Here is a 19,052-nt window from a genome sequence, read left to right on the forward strand (position 1 = left end):
CATACACCCCTCGTACGTAATTATCAAAAGACCAACATATCATAAGACCAAAGGTCATAAATAAATTTAGGAAGAAAGATTAGAATTTCTTTAAAACACTTTAAATAGAATTGGTGAGAAGTGATGTCTCAATTGGTAAGTTTTAATATGATTCGTTTATAATAAATATCTATACAAAAACAATAGTTTTTAAACAGTACGTTATTTTGATAGGGATATCCGAAATTAATAAACATTATTAAAATATTAATAGTTGAAATTAACAATTTAATAGATAGCAGTCAGAGCATTATTACATATTATATAGTAGCAATAAGATTATTACCTAACACATTGCATGTCAGTATCTCAAAATAAGTCTATTTCTTCATCAGTTAATCTCAATATAAACTGTTACCGTATTTTAAACATTTCATGTAATAACAAAAAAAGAAGTAATTCTGTCTTTCATCAATTTAAGACAGCAAAACTAATTTAAATTGATTGACAGTTTAGAAGGTATAATAAGGAAGGATAAACTATATACCCTATAATTATAAGACAAGCTTTACAAAATAGGATAATTACTCATATATAGAAAAATACTATATTTTTCCCTTAATAAACATAAATATGGGTAAACGTTCATCAGCCAGTCAGAACAATTGACAAGGTAATAACTATTTATGGAAATATAATTTTATTTGACCCACAATCATAAAAGCTACATTGTCAAGTAATAAAATATCTGTAGGTTTGTTTTTAAATAATTGCATAATATATATTATATCAATTCCTATTATACTTTCTTAAATATTACATATTGTCATATGTAGTCAATTTATCTAGTTCAATCAAGAATCTATTAATCTCTTATGTTAATCTTATAATCTACTATTTACGCTCTTAATCACGTGACATGAAGGCAAATTTCCCTAAAATGAAAGCCAAATATTGAATATTGACGTATACGCAAGAAGCAAATCATAAATCATGTATGTTCGTGGTCAATGAGCTAAGCAACTAGCGAATAACCCAGTCATGAAGCACCTGGGAACACATTCGGTCTTAATCAGCCTAGTTACTGGCGACTGAAAACTTTGTCTTTACACTTCAGGGATTTAACACTTACTATATTTTTGAAAAAAAAAAATAATGCGGTACTGTCAGCTATTTATACGGTAGATGTTCTCCCTGCAATTATAAATATCTCTTTATACAGATATATAATATAAATAATAAGGATTTTAATTTGAATTCTGAAGATTTTAGATATTTTTGAAAACTGGAAAAAAACGTATTGAAGAACTTAGACCAAAGTGTATGTTTAAAATCAGAGCAATATAAATTATTGTAGAGATGCAATATATCACTATATTAGAAGTAACCTGAAAGTTATTAGGTATTCTGTATGAATTCTGTTGAGATTAATTTCAAATTGGTCGCAAGAGCAGCAACCACACGCTATATAAATGAAATAATTGGGAACAATTAGAAGATATATTTATAATTTAATAATCGTCCTATAAATATAAAACTTTTGCTTAAAATGCCAATGCTCTATAAAATATTATTTATAAATTTCGGGCAGTGCTTATGTCCCCTTTTATTATTCAAGAAGCTAAAGTAATTTTATGTATGATTCGTAGGCTTTTAAAAATATTCTTATAGGGTCTTTCTATTTGGTGGCCTATAGAATATAAATGAAAAGTGTGAACTTATAAAACGAACATTTTTAAAAGGACATTTTAAAAGCACTTTTTTTATTTCACAGAGAATTCTAGATCCTAACGGATCTTGCATTTTATTATTTAAAAAATTATACTTTGATTAAAGACCTCAATCAAGTTTGCAAACTAGCAATCAAGAGCAAGTCGTATGCAAGGTGTCGTATTATTAATATTTCAATAATCTTAATATAATCTTTAACAGTAGGAATCTCACCTGCATCATTATATTCTTTATTTTCTTCAACCAATACGCAATAATTTCATTATCGGATATATTGTCAACATTAGTATGTTTTCCTATATTTTAGCATTTACTTGACAATATCCTGGTCAATATGTGCCAATTATATATTGTCCTATGATATGATACACTCATAAAATGAGCTTTTTTTGTTGACAAAAACAACCATTACAAGTAACTTCTAATTTAGCACCTAGAACATCTGAATACTGAATCAATGGAAGATTTGGCAGGTTTGTAAATAAACTGAAGAAGCTGGAGAACAATTTGAATCCAGCTCTTTGATCCCAAGAGACTAAATGAAACAGTTTCTAAACATGAACAAATATCCGACAAGATAGTATTTTGGGATGGAAAAGGAGTTTTCTTCCTGGATCACTTCCAAACTTAATAAATAATAAACTCAAACCACTATTATAACACTTCGTGCAATTAAACATTCCTCCTACTTCCACAGTTTAAGAAAAACTCTACAGTCAGTGACTTGCTGGTTAGAGCTATTTCTGGCTATTATCATCCCGGATTGAAGTTATAGTAGGAATTTTTACAAGAAGTTTCCGCAAACTTATTAAACTACCCAGTACATTATATCTAAAATTATGTGAGTAAAAATTCTCCTTCAAAACATATTAGACATAATATATGCATATATATATATATATATATATATATATATATATATATATATATATATATATATATATATATATATATATATGTATATAATAAAGATAATATTTTGTTTCTCAAATATTAACATTGTCATATCATATGTAACATAATGTCTAATTATAGAAATGTTGTTTGATTTTTAAGACATCTGATCATGGCATATAAATACTGGAGTTTGATCATGGCATATAAATACTTTTTATAATATTTTGCCAACAATTAACTGAAATACATAACATCATAAACAATCAATATAAAACGTTATATGAGCACGAGTATATTTTTCAAAATTTACGTTGTGTGGCACATTTTGTGACGAAATCGGATGTGATATTGGGAGCGTCACACCATTATCACCATTCACTTTAAATTTCTCTCAAATTTTTATAACAGAAGTATTTGTAAAATCAGAAATATATCGAATGATTGATGCAGAGCACATACCTTACATTGTATAAAAACCATAAAGTGTTTTTAGGAATTGGTGACTTAACGTTAATTTACAAACAATAATAATGGGATATGTCTTGCTTATCCAAAATTTAATTACCTGATATCATAAAAAATCAACCAGAAATTAAATTATTATTGCAAATCATCTCATATATTAGAAAAAGTATGATATTTTTATATGTTTTCGATCATAATAAATATTTTATGATTAAATTAAAATTATTTCATAATTCAATCTCAAAATGTTAATGATACAGCAGGCAAAAGGAACTACATTCCCTAATAATGGAATACATGTATACATAAATGTGCTGCAACAGATACGCACCTTTTGGAGGTGTTTTTCTTCAAATGGTGACAAGTGTTTATATTTTAATTTGTCGTTTATAATAAAACATAACCAGATTGGTACCATAGTTAGAGCCAACAGCTTGGGTCCAGCAGCGACAGTTTCTTCTTGCTAAAATAAAATTAAGTAAAGTAAAAGTTTATACTCACCTTTTCACAAATTTGGTAAACTGGAATTGGTAGGATTAGTCTTATCAGATCATAAGGATCTCAGTTGAATTAATTCAATTTAAACTATATCAAATAATTTATAAAAAATACACATTAATATTGGATCCCCAATCGATCCGAAGTTAACCAAAGCTCTAACATAGTTTACTGCACAATAGGCAGAAGCTTGCAGTTCATGATGTGTAATTACGGCCACCGGAAGTAGGTCAGTTGTTTTATCACAGACTATTGAACTTTGGGAAGAAGATCAAAACTTTGAAAAACACATGTACTTTCTTACGTGAACACGTGAATTCTTAAAATTTGGATATTCCGAAGTTTTTCTGATAGCCTGAAAAGCATTCTGCATTGGCCTGAGCCAGCTTCTTCCTCGCCACCAAGAAGTCGAGGGAGGAGGTTCAGCCATAAAACACGATGCATTATCAGAGTATAAATGAGAATTGGGAGCAGAAAAAATAAAATCAATTTAAAAAAATCAAAATCGAATCGCAGTTTTCGTCAGAGAGGAAACTCACATCAAAATAAACAGTAGAACAACACATTTCAATTTTTCAATTCAATTACTTACTAGTAGTACCCTGCTGTACGTCAAAATAGGCCCAATAATTTATTTATACCGCAATTCTTTGTCATCTAAGGGTAATTTAGATCTAAGCCCTATAAGCCACAGTTTAAGTTGGCACAGTTTAAGTACAAGTCCAGTTGTTTATCCTTTATTAGCAGATACTTATTCCAATTTAAGCGTCGTTCCAAATCCATTTCCAGATATATAACATTCTCCGTTTGTGGCAGTTCATTGTTATTACTTCTAAGTTGGGTGAACATCATGCGACTAGATTTTGTCTCATTCACCTCGATACACCTCATTTCCAGCAACAATTAGATTTTGTTGAATTAGAAATATTGCAACTCAGAAGATCATCGAAAGCGAACTGGCGAGCTAAAGGACTCACAAAGTATTTTTAATGATGCTATGTAAACTGTCCATAGCGAGCTCCAATCGTAGGCAATAATTTGGTCATTTACCTGCGATGATTCCATCATACCCTTAAGGCATATTTATATTAAAACAATAGCAAATGGTTATGTTTTAAGGATTTGCTTATATTGCAACATTTCCCCACTTCTTATTCTTAAAATAAAACTATTTATATAATGTAAAATGACTTATATAATGTAAAGTTCGGCTTTCTAAAAGACTTAAAGGATGTTATGACTCGATTCATTCCTATTGATGAAACTTGATGTAATGTCCAAGTAAATGTTAGCTAGTATTACTTATTTAGCATATAGATCATCAACACTACTGCAGAGTCTCACGAAATCAATTAATTAAAATTATATTTTATAAATTATCTAATACATGTTTATAAACAAACTATTTAATGATAAAATATCAATATTCCATTCAGAAATAAAACAAAAATACAATGGCCATGGCGTTACTCCAATAAAATAGAAATAAATATATGAAAACGACAACAGCTATGACGTTATTCCAATTATCTAGAAATATTAGCATATAAACAAATATAAAAGCTTAATATGAAAAATTTTGCTTAAATTTAAAATAATTAAATATTAACAATAAAGATAAAGGGACTTTGGAATACTCAAAGGTCGGAAGAAATATCGATTTTATCTCATCTTTACAGTAATTTAGCTTTTGAATAGAAAAATTATAATTTCAATATGGAAATATACCATATATTTAAGATATTGTATCCAATTTTATGCAGTCATTTTTAACTGTATCAGAAATAGAAAGAGAACATCAAAATAATATTTTACTAAACATAGTAAATAATTAAATAAAATAGTTTTTTAAAGACATTATCTCCATAAATACGAACAGAAACAATTTAAATATACTATAGTTTTATACATATGCTAATAGTATCACAAGGCATTTGGTTTGTCATTAATTATATTTAGAAAGGTGCATTTGAAAAACTATTAAATAAAAATAAAAGAATATCGCTCGATTTACGTAAGCATTCTAGAAAAAGAACATTTATTATAGAACAAGTAACATTTAATAAAACATAAAATATTAATATTAACGATTTTAATGAAGCCTCTTGAAAAACATTGCCCAAGCCTTATTTTGGTGACTTCCTGATTATAGTAGGGTTTTCGATAAGGGTAAGTTTATGTTGACATGTGATGAAACAGTCTGTGAGATAATAGCGAAATTATTTTTTATATGAGAGGCTAATGTATAGCAATATCTCCAATATATTTCAGTAAATTATCTAAATAATGTTTATCTACTCACTTCATTATCATTGCACACTTTTAGCTAATTGGCAAAAACACTGGGATACATTAATACTCTTAAAATAACGAATACTAACACCTTCAATTGCATCCGTCACAGACCATAAGGGAGTATCGTATATTTAACATTAAAATCAATATGGAAATTCATTTCATTTTTTTTTTCAGATATCCAATATGTGGCTCAGCTTCCTATTAATTTTGACGTTCCTTTATATCCTATATAAATATATGACCAGACATTTTTCTTATTGGAAAGATAGAAATGTATTCCACCTTAAACCAATTCCATTTGTGGGTAATATGTGGCCAGTTCTATCATTCCGTAGATGTATGGGCGAATTCCTCAAAGACCTCTACGACAGCACTGATCAAGACTACATAGGATGCTTTTTACTGGACAAGCCAGCTCTGATCCTCAGATCTCCGAAACTCATCAAGAATATCATTTTGCACGATTTCAACTATTTTTCGGATCGAATCGCAACCGCTGAATCGGATGTAATTATGAGCAATTCCGTATTTTTCAAGAAAGGTCCTATGTGGAAGACGTTACGCGAAAGACTCAGTCCCGTCTTTAGTTCGGGCAAATTGAAATCAATGTCAAAACTAATTATTACCGAAGCGGATAGCATGGCCAATTACATTGATAAATTTGTTAATATCCCAAATATCGACAGTAAGGAGATTTGCGCCAAATATTCAACCAATGTGATAGCAGTAAGCGCATTTGGAATAAAAGCTCATTGTTTTGATAGCGAGACAGCAGAATTTAGGTAAGAACAATCTTAGTTATACAATGTGGTAACTACACTTCTTTTTTTAACAAGGTTGTTTTAGGTCATGGTCATATCATTTAAAAAAATAAATTGCTATAAATAATGAATATAACTAGCACTAAGTTTACATCCGTTTATATAGATTCTATAATAATTATAATAACACAAAAGCTGAAAGGTCCCGGGCCATTTTTAAAAAATTGGCTTCATTCATCAAGGTAACCTCAATCATGAGCCACACAATCATTCCAGCGCCGCTCTAATACTTCAATATCACTTTTGTAGAACGATTTATTTTTCCTCAAAATAAGCCTCTCACCAGTTGCTGTCCAATCAGATGAAGATCGTTTTGATACCGCAGTGAATTGATGAATCCATATTTCATTCACTGTCACATATCGATGCAAAAATTCCGGTTTGTTACGTTAAAACATAGTTAAACGCTGCTCAGAATCATCAACACGTTCTTTTCTTCGCCAACAGTGAGCAAACGCAGCATCCACTTTGAACAAAGCGTTGTCATAATCAAATACACATGCATTATAAAACCAACACGTTCTTTTGTTATCTTTACGATGTTAACTAACTCACGCAACTTCACTTTTCGATCATTCAAAACGATTTTGCGGATTTGTTGTTTTCTAGTGTTACCACCTCAGTTGGACGTCCACTGCATTCTGCATCATCAATGTCTCTACGACCACGTTTGAAGTCATCAAACCAATGTTTTATTGTTGCTTCTGATGGAGCGGAGCCCTTATAACACTTTTCAAGTAATTTCTTCGTGTAAACGGTGTTTTTCTCATCAAGAAGCAGTGTAAAATTAAAACACGAAATTATTTTTGATCCTTTGTTTTGAAAATTACAAGTAGTGTCACTCCTAGCACAATAACTCACAAACCTATGAGTAGAATTCATGAAATTTCACAGCTTTCTTTTGAAGGTTGGTACTATGTGTCAGGATACATTTTTCAGCCCACGTGTTCTATTATAGTCTGAAATTAGGCATTTTTTTGACAGAATTTGGTAACAATTTAATGTTATTCATTTTATCTCTCTACTTTTCTTATTGATCTTAAAAATGTTGTGGCCTGCTTCAACTATAAAGATGTTTACCGGGTTTACAAACGTATTTGGGTATATAAATGATTAAGATAACTTAAGGCCCAACTCACTTTATATGTCGTTGATCCATATCTTTTTTCGGAGCTGCTCGCTTCGTCTTCCATCGAAATGGTCAATTTCGCCATTGTAATATGTGAGGTATTGGCTCATGTTCTACGTGACAAACAGGTCGAAACCATTGTGTCTCTGCTATTGGCTTCCTTTCTAATAATTTATCAGATATATATTGTTTAAGCATAGAATTTGAAATATCTGAAACATATAGGTGTATAACAGTGTCCCATGCCTCTGATACATATTTGCCCTCAACTACAAGCACCGTCATTTAAAAAATAAAAGTTCACGTGGCTTTGCCAATTCGGCTTATTACTTGAGCAATAGATGCCACTTCTCTTCTATTACTGATCCAAAGTACTACGGCTCTTGCATCTATTCTAACTTGATCTCATTGTGACATATAATAGCACACGATTCGTCATTTGTCAATTCTTTGGTTTTTTCTTCATTAATTTTCAAGTCATAGGGTTTTGCTGTGCGACCTACATCATAACGAATGCTAGAAGGTTTTATATTTGTATCGGCTAAAGTAATGCTATTCGGGAAATATTAATTTCTGAAGAAAATACTACATCCTATAATAAGCCCAAAATTTTGGAGCTGCATGAAGAACTCTCTCCATCAGAAAATTACCCATCGTGCAACCTTAGCAAAGGTTCATTCACTTTTTGAATATTCTGGTTGATAGATTTACTTCTACTCCACAGTCTCCAAAATGCTTGGTACAAAGTCCGATATTTACGTATCATTTTGGTAACTTCCAAATCTATAGCCACAGCATTCCAGTAAATTTCTCCATTTAGCTTTAGCTTTTGTTTAACATCCCTATTTAAGCGATCTTGTTAATAATTACAAACCGAATCATCAGTTTTTTATTCAACTTAATTATTCCTGTAATATTCGAAAAAAGGCTAACTTTAGCTACTATCCTAGTATTCATTGCGTAAAGTCGAATATAAGTGCAACATTTTTTACGGTTTTTTTCATTATTATTTATTTATTATATACGTTTTGACTCATCAGCGTCTTGGGTTATTTTGGGTCTACTACAAAAGGAGCTTCTAGAAAGGAAAGGAAATTCCAGAAGAGCATTCTTATTCATTATGTGCAAACAAAGGGTGGATCGCTATTCAATAGGTATTGATGCGTAAGCTTGCAGTGTCCCTATCTGAGCCGCGTAAGGACAGTTTTTGTTTTAATCTACTTTAAAGTTTCCTTTTACCAAGTAGGGGTTTATCTGGATTGGACCTACAGTTTAATGTGGGCTCCGAACCACGGTTCTCGGACCACCAACTTAGAAATAATCCCAGAAGACATACGATCTTACCCAGCCTCGTTACTGGCGTGACTGGGATCATTTGACTTGTCGGATTATATATTCTTTCCTAGGACAATCACAAATCTTAACTGACTATCGCAACAGTAGGTGGACCATCCTGTCGCCTTTACCACTGCGCCAACCAAGCCGCTGTAAGGATGGTTTAAAATTTATTGGGCGATATCTGATTCGAAAAGACTTCCACAGTAAATCTTCTTAGTATGCCACAATCCTGCAACTCTCAGTTCAGTTGCTTTAGTTTTTTTAAAGGCTGTGGATAAATAGGTATCTATTTTTTACTCCACATGGAACAAGCAAAATGGTTCAACCAGTTATTACCCAGTATGACTGTGTGAGAAACAAGCTATAAGGAGAGAGGTTTTCACTAGTCGAATACTCTCTTAAGATTTTTTTTATACGAAGGGTGACAGCGGCATATGGATACGATGACTTGTTAAGACTACTAAGTTACTAAAACTACTTCAGCTAAGTTTTATAGAAATTGCAAAGTCCTTCCTCAGGCTCCTTAGCATAAAAATTATTAGCTTTATTAATGATGTAGAGTTCTGCCGTTAGAATGCTTACGATTATGGGTGAGCTAAGGTAGTTTTCGTCCATTTAGTATATGTAAACCGCGTCGACACGAAGTAGTCCTTATTTTGTGATTCATGTGTTAAAATTATTGGTGTGTTCTCTTTTATAATTTAAGAATTATTGTACTGGTCTTTTTGAGGAGATATGCTTTCATTTATAGTTATAGCATTTCATCAGTGGTACAAAATTGTTTTTATAAATATTTTGAAAATAACTAATAATTTCTGTATTTTTTATGAAATATATGTAACAGACTCTACACTTCAAATTCAAGTAGAGTAAAATTCACTATAATATCTATTGGATTATAATTTATTTTTAATATTAATGTAGTTGTTCTTAACTTCCAGGAATATCAGTAGGAATATGTTCAAATTTAGGTATATCAGGACTTTATATTTAGTATCAACGTCATGTCATCACCATCAATTTTCAGTTTAAGTAACACTGTGAGACAAGCCGGGTGCTTCCTCTTTCCTAACGTAATCGACATATTTAAAATAAGGCTATTTGAGAACTGGATCCTCGAAAGATTACAGCAAATATTTACCGAAGTCATGAGCATTCGTGTAGATATGGAAAAACGTAACGATATGATCGATATACTATTACAACAAAAACGAGAGAAAAACATGTGTGAGTTATTTATTACTTGAATAACTAACTTGAGTAAATCCCGAACTTTGCATATTTTTAGCTGACTACGCGTTACTAGCCCAGGCCATTCAATTTTTTCTAGCTGGATTTGAGACTATTAGCACGACTATGAGCTTTTTCCTATATGAAATGGCCATACACCCAGAAATTCAAGAGCGACTTAGAAAAGAAATCTTAAAAAGTATCAGTGAAAATGGTGGTATTAGCTACGAAGCAGTACAGGATATGAAGTATCTGAATATGTGTCTTTCAGGTTATATAAAAGTATATATATATATATATATATATATATATATATATATAACATATCGGGTGAAAATATAAATGGCATTACTAATTAGGATATTCCTTTAATTAGTAAAAGAGGATATTTTTCAACCGATATGTTATAAATATTAATAATACTGTATATATGTATAGATGTTGCATGCGTACGTCTGTTACTGCCCTGATGTCTTCTGAATATCGATGATTGACTCAAATACGGAATGCCCTGTACGGAATAGTTTCCTAAGTTTCGGTGACTCCAGATTCCAATAGTCTACGGCTTAATAAATAAAGTATTATAATCCGTCTTTGTTGGTAGTAACAACACTGAACAGTAAACATCTGTAAATTCCAGTAGACTAACAATTCAGTAAACAATTAGTTTACGACTTCAATACCCTTCTTGTAACGTTACACCTGCAATATTTGTGCCAGGAGTCCACAAACTAGGGATATTTTCCAAATAATGAATATTTCCTATGACTTTTCGTCGAACACCGCCCAACTATTCCAAAGAAAAATGGCTAATCAAATGCCAATCTACTTTACTTTATTGATAAGTAAGTTGATTCTGGTTAATTGAATAATTTAGAAAGAAAATACCTTTATGATATCCTCGGAAAGTGAGGTTGATACTGAAAGTTAAGCCCTATTTCAATAAAAGCGAGACCCTTATATTGTAAACACATCATTCATCAGATCAGACGACCAGAAACTGCACCGATTTCTTTAAATACCGTATTGTAATTACAGTTACATCTGTTCTGATTGTGATTATCTTTTCAGAAACCTTAAGAAAGTATCCAGTAATGTCAATCTTGGATAGGACTTGTACCATGGATTATAAAGTACCAGGCAGTGATTACGTGATCAAAAAAGGTCAAATTATATTTGTTCCATTATTAGGACTCCATTATGATTCAAAATACTTTCCTGATCCAGAGAAATTTGACCCGGAAAGGTTCCAAAACATGTCTAATTTTAACAATGATGGTTTTTCTTATATACCTTTTGGAGCTGGTCCGAAAAATTGTATCGGTAAGTAATCTCTGCGCAGTTCAAACGTTATGCATTCATTTTATGGATTATTTCTGTATATTTAAAAATATGTATGTATATGTTTGTGTTTTACGAAAAATTATTTAACGTTATTAAATCGTCAAATGACACACCTTTAGAACTATCAAAGAACAAACGCATGTTGGGATATGTTCATAAAAATACAAAAAGTCCTCAACCTTACGATATGCCGTTAATAAAAACGAGTGATAATCAGAAGATTGATTACGGTCTGTAGTGTAGTGGTGAGTAATATCCCATTTAGTTTTTTCAGATTAACGTAAATATGGCTAATCCATTCACGCAGACAAATAAATAAATAAATACACATATATACAATATTATAAACAAGATAAGATATTTAAAGAAAAATGTGTAAATATTATGTATGCATGTCGCACATGTATTATTCCATAACATTCCAAAACAGATAACAAAAAACTTACAAGGAGCGTTCCAAAGTAAATAGGAAGCATTCTATTAAACATCTACTGATAGCGGCTTGACTTGGTAGTTTTAGCTCTTCATTTGATGTTTGTTCATCCACTTGTTCGTTTCCCAAGAAAGAACTTTTTTCAATTTTTGTATTTTTACTTATATTTAAAAAAGGACATGGCACATATATTGCAACCAGTTTTTTAATATCTAATAATGTTTCCTTAATATTGTTCTTATATAAGTCTGTCATATAAGTCTACAACAAAGATTTCAGACCCAAATATAAATAGCGTTGATAAACGTCCCATAACTGTCTCTCACATATATTTAAAATTTGATACTTTTCGTACATACCTTAACTATTCTAATTTAAAGAGTTTCTGTCTCTTCAACCCCTAGGTAAGTCCATTCTTGTCGAGCAATCTCATTTGTTCGCTGATCGTAGATACCGTTAGATTGTATCTTAATATCTAATGTATCATGAACCGATCTTGAAACCACATAGTTGAAGGCCATATTTTTATAGACAAAATATATTTAAAATATACTACAAAATGCGGTTATACAATAACAGTTTACTGTGCAGTTACATTGAAAAGCTTGACACAAAGCTCTGATCGTTACTTTTTAACTTTTTCCAATTGAGCTTAGCATTCTAGTGGAAGGAACATCATATACTGTACCCAAATATTTTTCTTTGTTTGCATACGAAATTATTCTAGTGCCAATTATCACTGGCAGATTTTTGTTTTGTAATATTCACACATGTAGACTTCGTAGCATTAATTTTACTCATCATTTCTTAGACCATTCAATGTAGTTATTTACAGTAAGGCAGTGCCATTGGCAAAGATTACAATTGTTACTTCACATTTAGGGAACTCATTGATGTAAATCAAGTATTATAGCATATCATAAAATATAATTTAGTTATAAAGCAAAATTATTAACCCAAGTATGGTACAATATTGGTCGCCGTTTTTGTGGTTGTACATACCTGAACAAATATAATTTTCCCTGGCATTTTTTTTTCAATTCCGATACGATGTACTCGATCGATTGTCGAGTATATAATTCAAAATCCAAATTGATGAGCCGGGATGAGTAATTGGTATGAAGTATGAGGATACATTTTTGAACAATTTGGAGATAATTGTTCAGTAATATTGACAGATATGGTGCTTCGTCGTTGAGACATCTACCTGATTTAAGGATTATAATAAATTCCGCGACATTCCGCTGATAATCGCATGTTGCAATAGCATCGTTATTCCATCATTTTGTTGGTAACAAAATTATTGAACATTTTTTAAAATGAGAATTTTAAAAACTTTGAGACTGATTCAGGGATAGTGTTTCTATAGCTGATCTATATCTTCATCGGAAATTTGAAACTATTATAAACTGTAAACCCAATCTATTTCCAGGATTATTTGCGCCTAATTTCCTTAAAAGTAATAATAAAAATGCGAGATTATTATTATGTTAGTTTGGAGGAAATTCAGGAACGAAAACACGATCGCTAACACTTTTGTGTTGATTTTTAAACACTAAGCAACCTTGTACACAGTAATGAGTTGAAATGTTATTAAACTGATCTACTGATGAAATATCAGCAAGTCGTCCAAATACTTATGGTCAAAGGTGTTACATATAAGACCAGATATCTTAACCAGTGCGCTGTGATAGTGAAGAAACTAGGAGTTCCTCTTCACATTTCCCCACCGGTGATAACATTTTGCCCCTAAGATAGCATTTCTTTAACGATAAAAATATAAATAATAAACAAAAAATAAATACGCTTCTCAACGTTTTGTAACCAAAACATCATGCATAACACTCCGTAGACAATTCAAATGACACACCAAAATAGGCTGATAATTTCCTATTGTTTATACAATGATATTCATGCTCAATCTTCTTAACCTATTGGACTTTTTATTATTGACAAATCATTAACCATACTACGAAGTGTAATATGGCAGGAATTTGATTTTAAGGAGACTCTTTAACTAACTAAATTTGGTCTAGTGAAATTATTATAACAATACACGGTTTTTGATCTTACAGTAATAGTCACTAAAATACGTTTGATGGGTCATAATATTCAGCCAACTATCAAATACCGAATTAACGCCTGTATATAACAAATATTTTATTTAAATTTAACAGTTAGTACAATTATTATATTTATTATATCTTGAATACATTATACTTATTCTAAAGTACTGTCATTATGATTAAACTTAATATTCGTTATTATGCTTTATAATGAACATATGTTTTAATACCGAAGATTTTGAATTATTTTAATTATTTTTAGAAGTGATTATATCGATTAGGATCCAAAGGCACAATAGTTAAAAGGAAAGCTAAAAGGTCGAAGACGAGAAACCGTCGTCGTATCCAAATAATGTAATTCGGTGAATTCTAAAAGAGAAAATTCGTTACACAAAGCGATATTCAAAAAATAATATCGCTAAATATTAAACGCAAAGACTTAATTCTCTCGATTAAGACTCTAGATTATCCCTTAAATTAATTAATTCTATATTGTTTGAATGAAAATAGTCTAACACCTGGATAATTTCAAGGCGCCATTTATCTAATATCGAATTGTAGTATAGAAAAGTATAATAGAATTAGAAGAATTAATAAAATAGCAGCACAGATTTTCACAATGATTCATTGAATTTGTAAAAAAAAGTATCTGATAATGAATTCACAGCTCTTGTAAATAATAAAAAAATTAAGTTAATATCATAGTAATAAAATTATACGTTTTTATTTTAGGTGCCAGATTTGGATTGTTATCTCTCAAAATAGGATTATCCACCATTATGTCAAAATATGAGTTATGTCCAAGCAGCCATACACCGTCGAAGATGCAATTCGAACCAAAACATGTCTTCCTACAATCTGCTAAAGGGACTGCATTGGAATTTAGACCACTTTAAATATTGAAATTATTATACGGTTTGCTAATATTGATTCAAGATGCATGATAATATATAATAAAAATTGAAACGCAAAATATAAAATATCATCGACCAAAAATATGTAAATAAACGATTAATTTCTCTTAGTAGTATATTATTAATGATTAAACAAGTTTTTATGTTAACATACTACATGTAAAAAATATAAGGCGAAAATATGCAATATTTTTTCCAGATTTCCAATTAATACATGTTTAATTACAATTTCACTAGAATTAACACAACTAATATAATTGGCATATTTCTTATTAAAATCATGTTTTTATGATTGTAAAACAATATGAGTAAGATAAGGAAGTAGTGACAAGAATAAATTAACTTAACAAGAAACTATGAAGAAAATGTGAATAAAATTTTTACATAGAAATTTTTGAATAACATGTCTTAAAAAACATTCATAGTCAAAACATATTTCTTTCATTCAATATTATTTTTTCTTAATATATCTGTTTTATATTTAAGGGTTAATAGAAAAGCAATTAAGTTTTTCATAATAAAACTTTAGAATCCCATATATCTAGTATTACTTATTCAGTGAAACCATGCTCTATTCTTATTTATACATGTATTGGTATTTACATAAAAGAAACAATCTTTCATAGGTTTAGTGATGGTATACACTAGCTTATAGTGATTAGAATAATGTAGATAAAATTATTTGAAATATTGTAGACCAATATATTTCGTCTCGCTACAAACAACGATTATAAAACAGCTTCGTTTCATTTGTCTTACGGCGAAAAATATAAAAAACCGAATTTTAATTTATGCATCGCTACTCAAACAAAGCAGGCAATAAAAAGTAGCATATAATACGCAGAAAATATCGTGGTCGAAACACGAAAGAGCTTCACAAACTGTTGCTACTGACAGACTCTTTGGTGAAAGTGGAATAAAATTGCTCATATATAATAATGAAGATAATATAGCATTCCATGAACTTCTCAAATCTGGCTCAATCATTAACTCAGCTCCCTGCTGCCAACAACTGAAAAGGAAGCAAGTTATTGAAAAAACCTCAGAACTGATCAATAAAGAAAAAGCCCTCTTTAATCCACGTTAACTCTATACTACTAACATTTTTAATAATTCGACGAAGACTGTGAAAAATTTGTTATAACGTTTTGGTGCATCCATCATATAAACCGAATATTGCCACGTTCATCTACTATTTGTCCCTGTCTCTGCAGAACTGTATATAACTCTGTTAATGCTATATTATTTGGCCATATCTGTCAAATATAAAATTAACAAATTCCTCACACATATCTATAGAAAAATCGACAGTTTTTTGTTGAAAACATAGTGAACAGTCCGAAAAAGACAAAAGACATGGATTAATATGATCTGAAACGATCTGAAAAATAGTAGACCAACATTTTCCGATGTCAAGAAAGCTACGGACGAATGCTAAATGCGATATGAATGGTACCAATAGCAAAACGTTGATTGAGAAGTAGACATTCCCTAGTGCATCCGCTCTTACTTGATCATGATGGTGTAAAGTTGACTTCATAAGAGGCTTGTAAAAATCACTTCATTCAATTTTTTGCCCAAAAAAAGTTCAAAAGTCATGGTTTTAATGGTTCTAACAAAAAGATGGCAAAAGTGTATTAATCAAAGAGGTACATAAATTATTTATTTCAGAAAGTTATATTAACAAATTCGCCTTGGAAAATGAGAGAACATCACAAAATCAAAAAATAAAAAATTATTTTTAACAAAAAAGACGAAACAAAAAAGACGACAAAAAAAACAAAATTAAAAAAAAAAGACGAAAATACTTTTTCCCCAATCTAACCCACTACATTCAACGCAACTGTCAAAATATTAAGTTCTAAAAATAACCAGACAGCGCCAAATGTAACATAGTGAAGTTTCAATTCAAAATAGTCTTTAAATAAATGGTCTTCTAATGGTAACTGATAAACTATTTTTGACATCTTTATATATTAATTTATAACCTAACTCTTATATTTATTACTTAATCATATCCACGAGGATTCTTTAAAATTCGAAGTATTTTCGGAGTTACAGCAACTTTCGTGACGCGGCAACTTAAGTGACAGGCTAGAAAGTGTCAAGCACTGAAAATTTTATTATTATCCGCTCACTTAACTAGCAAAACTTCAAATAAACGTTAATTTTGAAATAGGAACTATCCAAATTCGAGTAAATTCGAGTTGAAAACAAAGTGTTGGGTTTAATCAATTTTTGTTTATTTTAGAATACTGCCAGGATTGGATACCTAATCTACCTAATTGCAATTTAATAAAAAATGGTTAATAATTTTTTTATGAGTACCTATATACCTACTCAGAAACATCCCATCCCTTAAATATCAAAGTTCGATTGCAAAAGTATTTTGCGGATAGTTTAAATAACTAGACATTTTAGATCTTATAATTATTGTGAAAATAAAATCTAAATAATCAATCACACAAATATCGGAAGTTGTGAGATTTAATGTCCTAATGTTCAGAGCTGGAATACATTCAAGGGCTCCCGAATCTCGCAATACCGGGATTGGATCCACCAGGATATTAATATAAGTATTTCAGATATATAACATGTAATTTCCTGCGTAATATTGAAAAAACACTGTTGTTTCATGGGTCAATAAGTTATTAGCATGTAATATAATTTCCTTTTCCCAATTTACCAAACATATTAGGAAGAAAAATTTAAATTTTCAGCGAACTGATACATACTCATACGAATATCACAAACTAAACAAAAGACTGCTCTATTAAATAAACAATCATTTATTTTTCTGATTAACTAGTTCAATTATGCCGACATTGGATGAGCGTTCTCTGACGAATCATAATACTACTTTTTATTTTAAATCACTCGTATCGCGCTATCTCTAAATGAATCACCAATCATTAAAATAATTATTTAAACAATCCGCTAATTGGAAAATAGAAAAATGGAAAAAACAATGAGAATTGCGGTTTCTAATATCGCAAAACAATAGACAAGAATTTTAGATTATAGTCTTAACAAGAGCATAACACAATATAATGCATTTTAGCGTCTTAATAATTAGCTATTTAGTATAAAACAATTAAATTTTAGCCGGTTCCGTTGGCGCAGTGGCCAAGGCGACAGGGTGGTCCGCCACTGCTTCGATACTCCCGGTTTCGAATCCTGCTGGGATATGGGTGTAGTTTATGTTTGTGATTGTAATTGTGAATGTCTTTATAGGCAGGTTGCTTTATAGGCAACAGTGGAAAATCTGACAAGGAATAACCATCCCAATCACGCTAATAACCAGGCTGGGTAAAACCGGATGTATTCTGGGATGGTATCTAAGTTGGTCACTGGCAGTCGGTAGTATTAATGCCGAGGACCGTGGTTCGGCGCCCACGTTAAACTGTAGGTCCAGTCAGGACAAACCCTCGTTAGTAAACAGGAAAGTTAAAAAATATTTTTAAAAAAAGTTAAAGGAAGCTAGTTGATTTGAATTTAATAAATCATGCAATGTATTAAAATTGTGTAAAACTCTACTACGTCGGTTATTGATGTTAATTAAAAGCAAATATAAACTGGTACCTTCCCAGCAGCAACTAATAGACGACAATACTCATACATAAACATTACAAATGGCCGTTTCGAAAGAAAAGTCTTCTTCGTCCCACTCAAAATTATGTCGTTTCCTTCAAGTGGTCCACTTACATCAAGTTTTATCCAGTCTTCAGTATACAAACGTTTTATTCAGACTTCGAAACACTTTATGCTGTATTTGGCCTGACTTAAGGAATTGTGATATAATTATGATATAAAAAATAACTGAATAAGTTCAATAAGTTAGTGTTATCGTGGTCTGCACACGGTGGTCCTCAGCACTAAATCTACAGCATTACATTATATACAAGAAAA

General features: G+C 30.7%; 2 protein-coding genes across 11 annotated transcripts in view; one reads left to right on the plus strand and one right to left on the minus strand.

Moving 5' to 3' along the window:
* The window catches only part of LOC143194396 (uncharacterized protein CG43867), a 510,718-nt gene that overhangs the window by 404,260 nt on the left and 87,406 nt on the right, over positions 1 to 19,052 (minus strand). The window lies entirely within an intron of this gene.
* LOC143194401 (cytochrome P450 6k1) lies at positions 89 to 15,253 on the plus strand. Of its 2 annotated transcripts, XM_076401146.1 has the most exons (7): positions 89 to 135; positions 6,043 to 6,650; positions 10,098 to 10,127; positions 10,184 to 10,383; positions 10,445 to 10,657; positions 11,458 to 11,709; positions 14,962 to 15,253. In XM_076401146.1, the coding sequence occupies exons 1-7, from the start codon at positions 124 to 126 to the stop codon at positions 15,123 to 15,125; spliced, it is 1,479 nt and encodes a 492-aa protein (XP_076257261.1). In that variant the 5' UTR covers positions 89 to 123; the 3' UTR covers positions 15,126 to 15,253. The 2 variants fall into 2 exon arrangements, with proteins under 2 accessions (XP_076257261.1, XP_076257260.1); XM_076401145.1 differs by lacking the exon at positions 10,098 to 10,127 and having other exon boundaries at positions 10,151 to 10,383.

The sequence above is a fragment of the Rhynchophorus ferrugineus genome, unplaced genomic scaffold, assembly GCF_030347505.1.
Source record: "Rhynchophorus ferrugineus isolate W39M unplaced genomic scaffold, kcgeb_rfMv2 rfM3, whole genome shotgun sequence".
NCBI classification, from domain to species: Eukaryota; Metazoa; Arthropoda; class Insecta; order Coleoptera; family Curculionidae; genus Rhynchophorus; species Rhynchophorus ferrugineus.

What these genes read in the sequence shown, in the direction of transcription:
- LOC143194401 (XM_076401145.1), top strand. An exon ending in AAAACGAGAGAAAAACATGT is followed by an intron (nt 10,384 to 10,444) that starts GTGAGTTATTTA and finishes GCATATTTTTAG; the next exon opens with CTGACTACGCGTTACTAGCC. An exon ending in TGGTCCGAAAAATTGTATCG is followed by an intron (nt 11,710 to 14,961) that starts GTAAGTAATCTC and finishes TTTTTATTTTAG; the next exon opens with GTGCCAGATTTGGATTGTTA.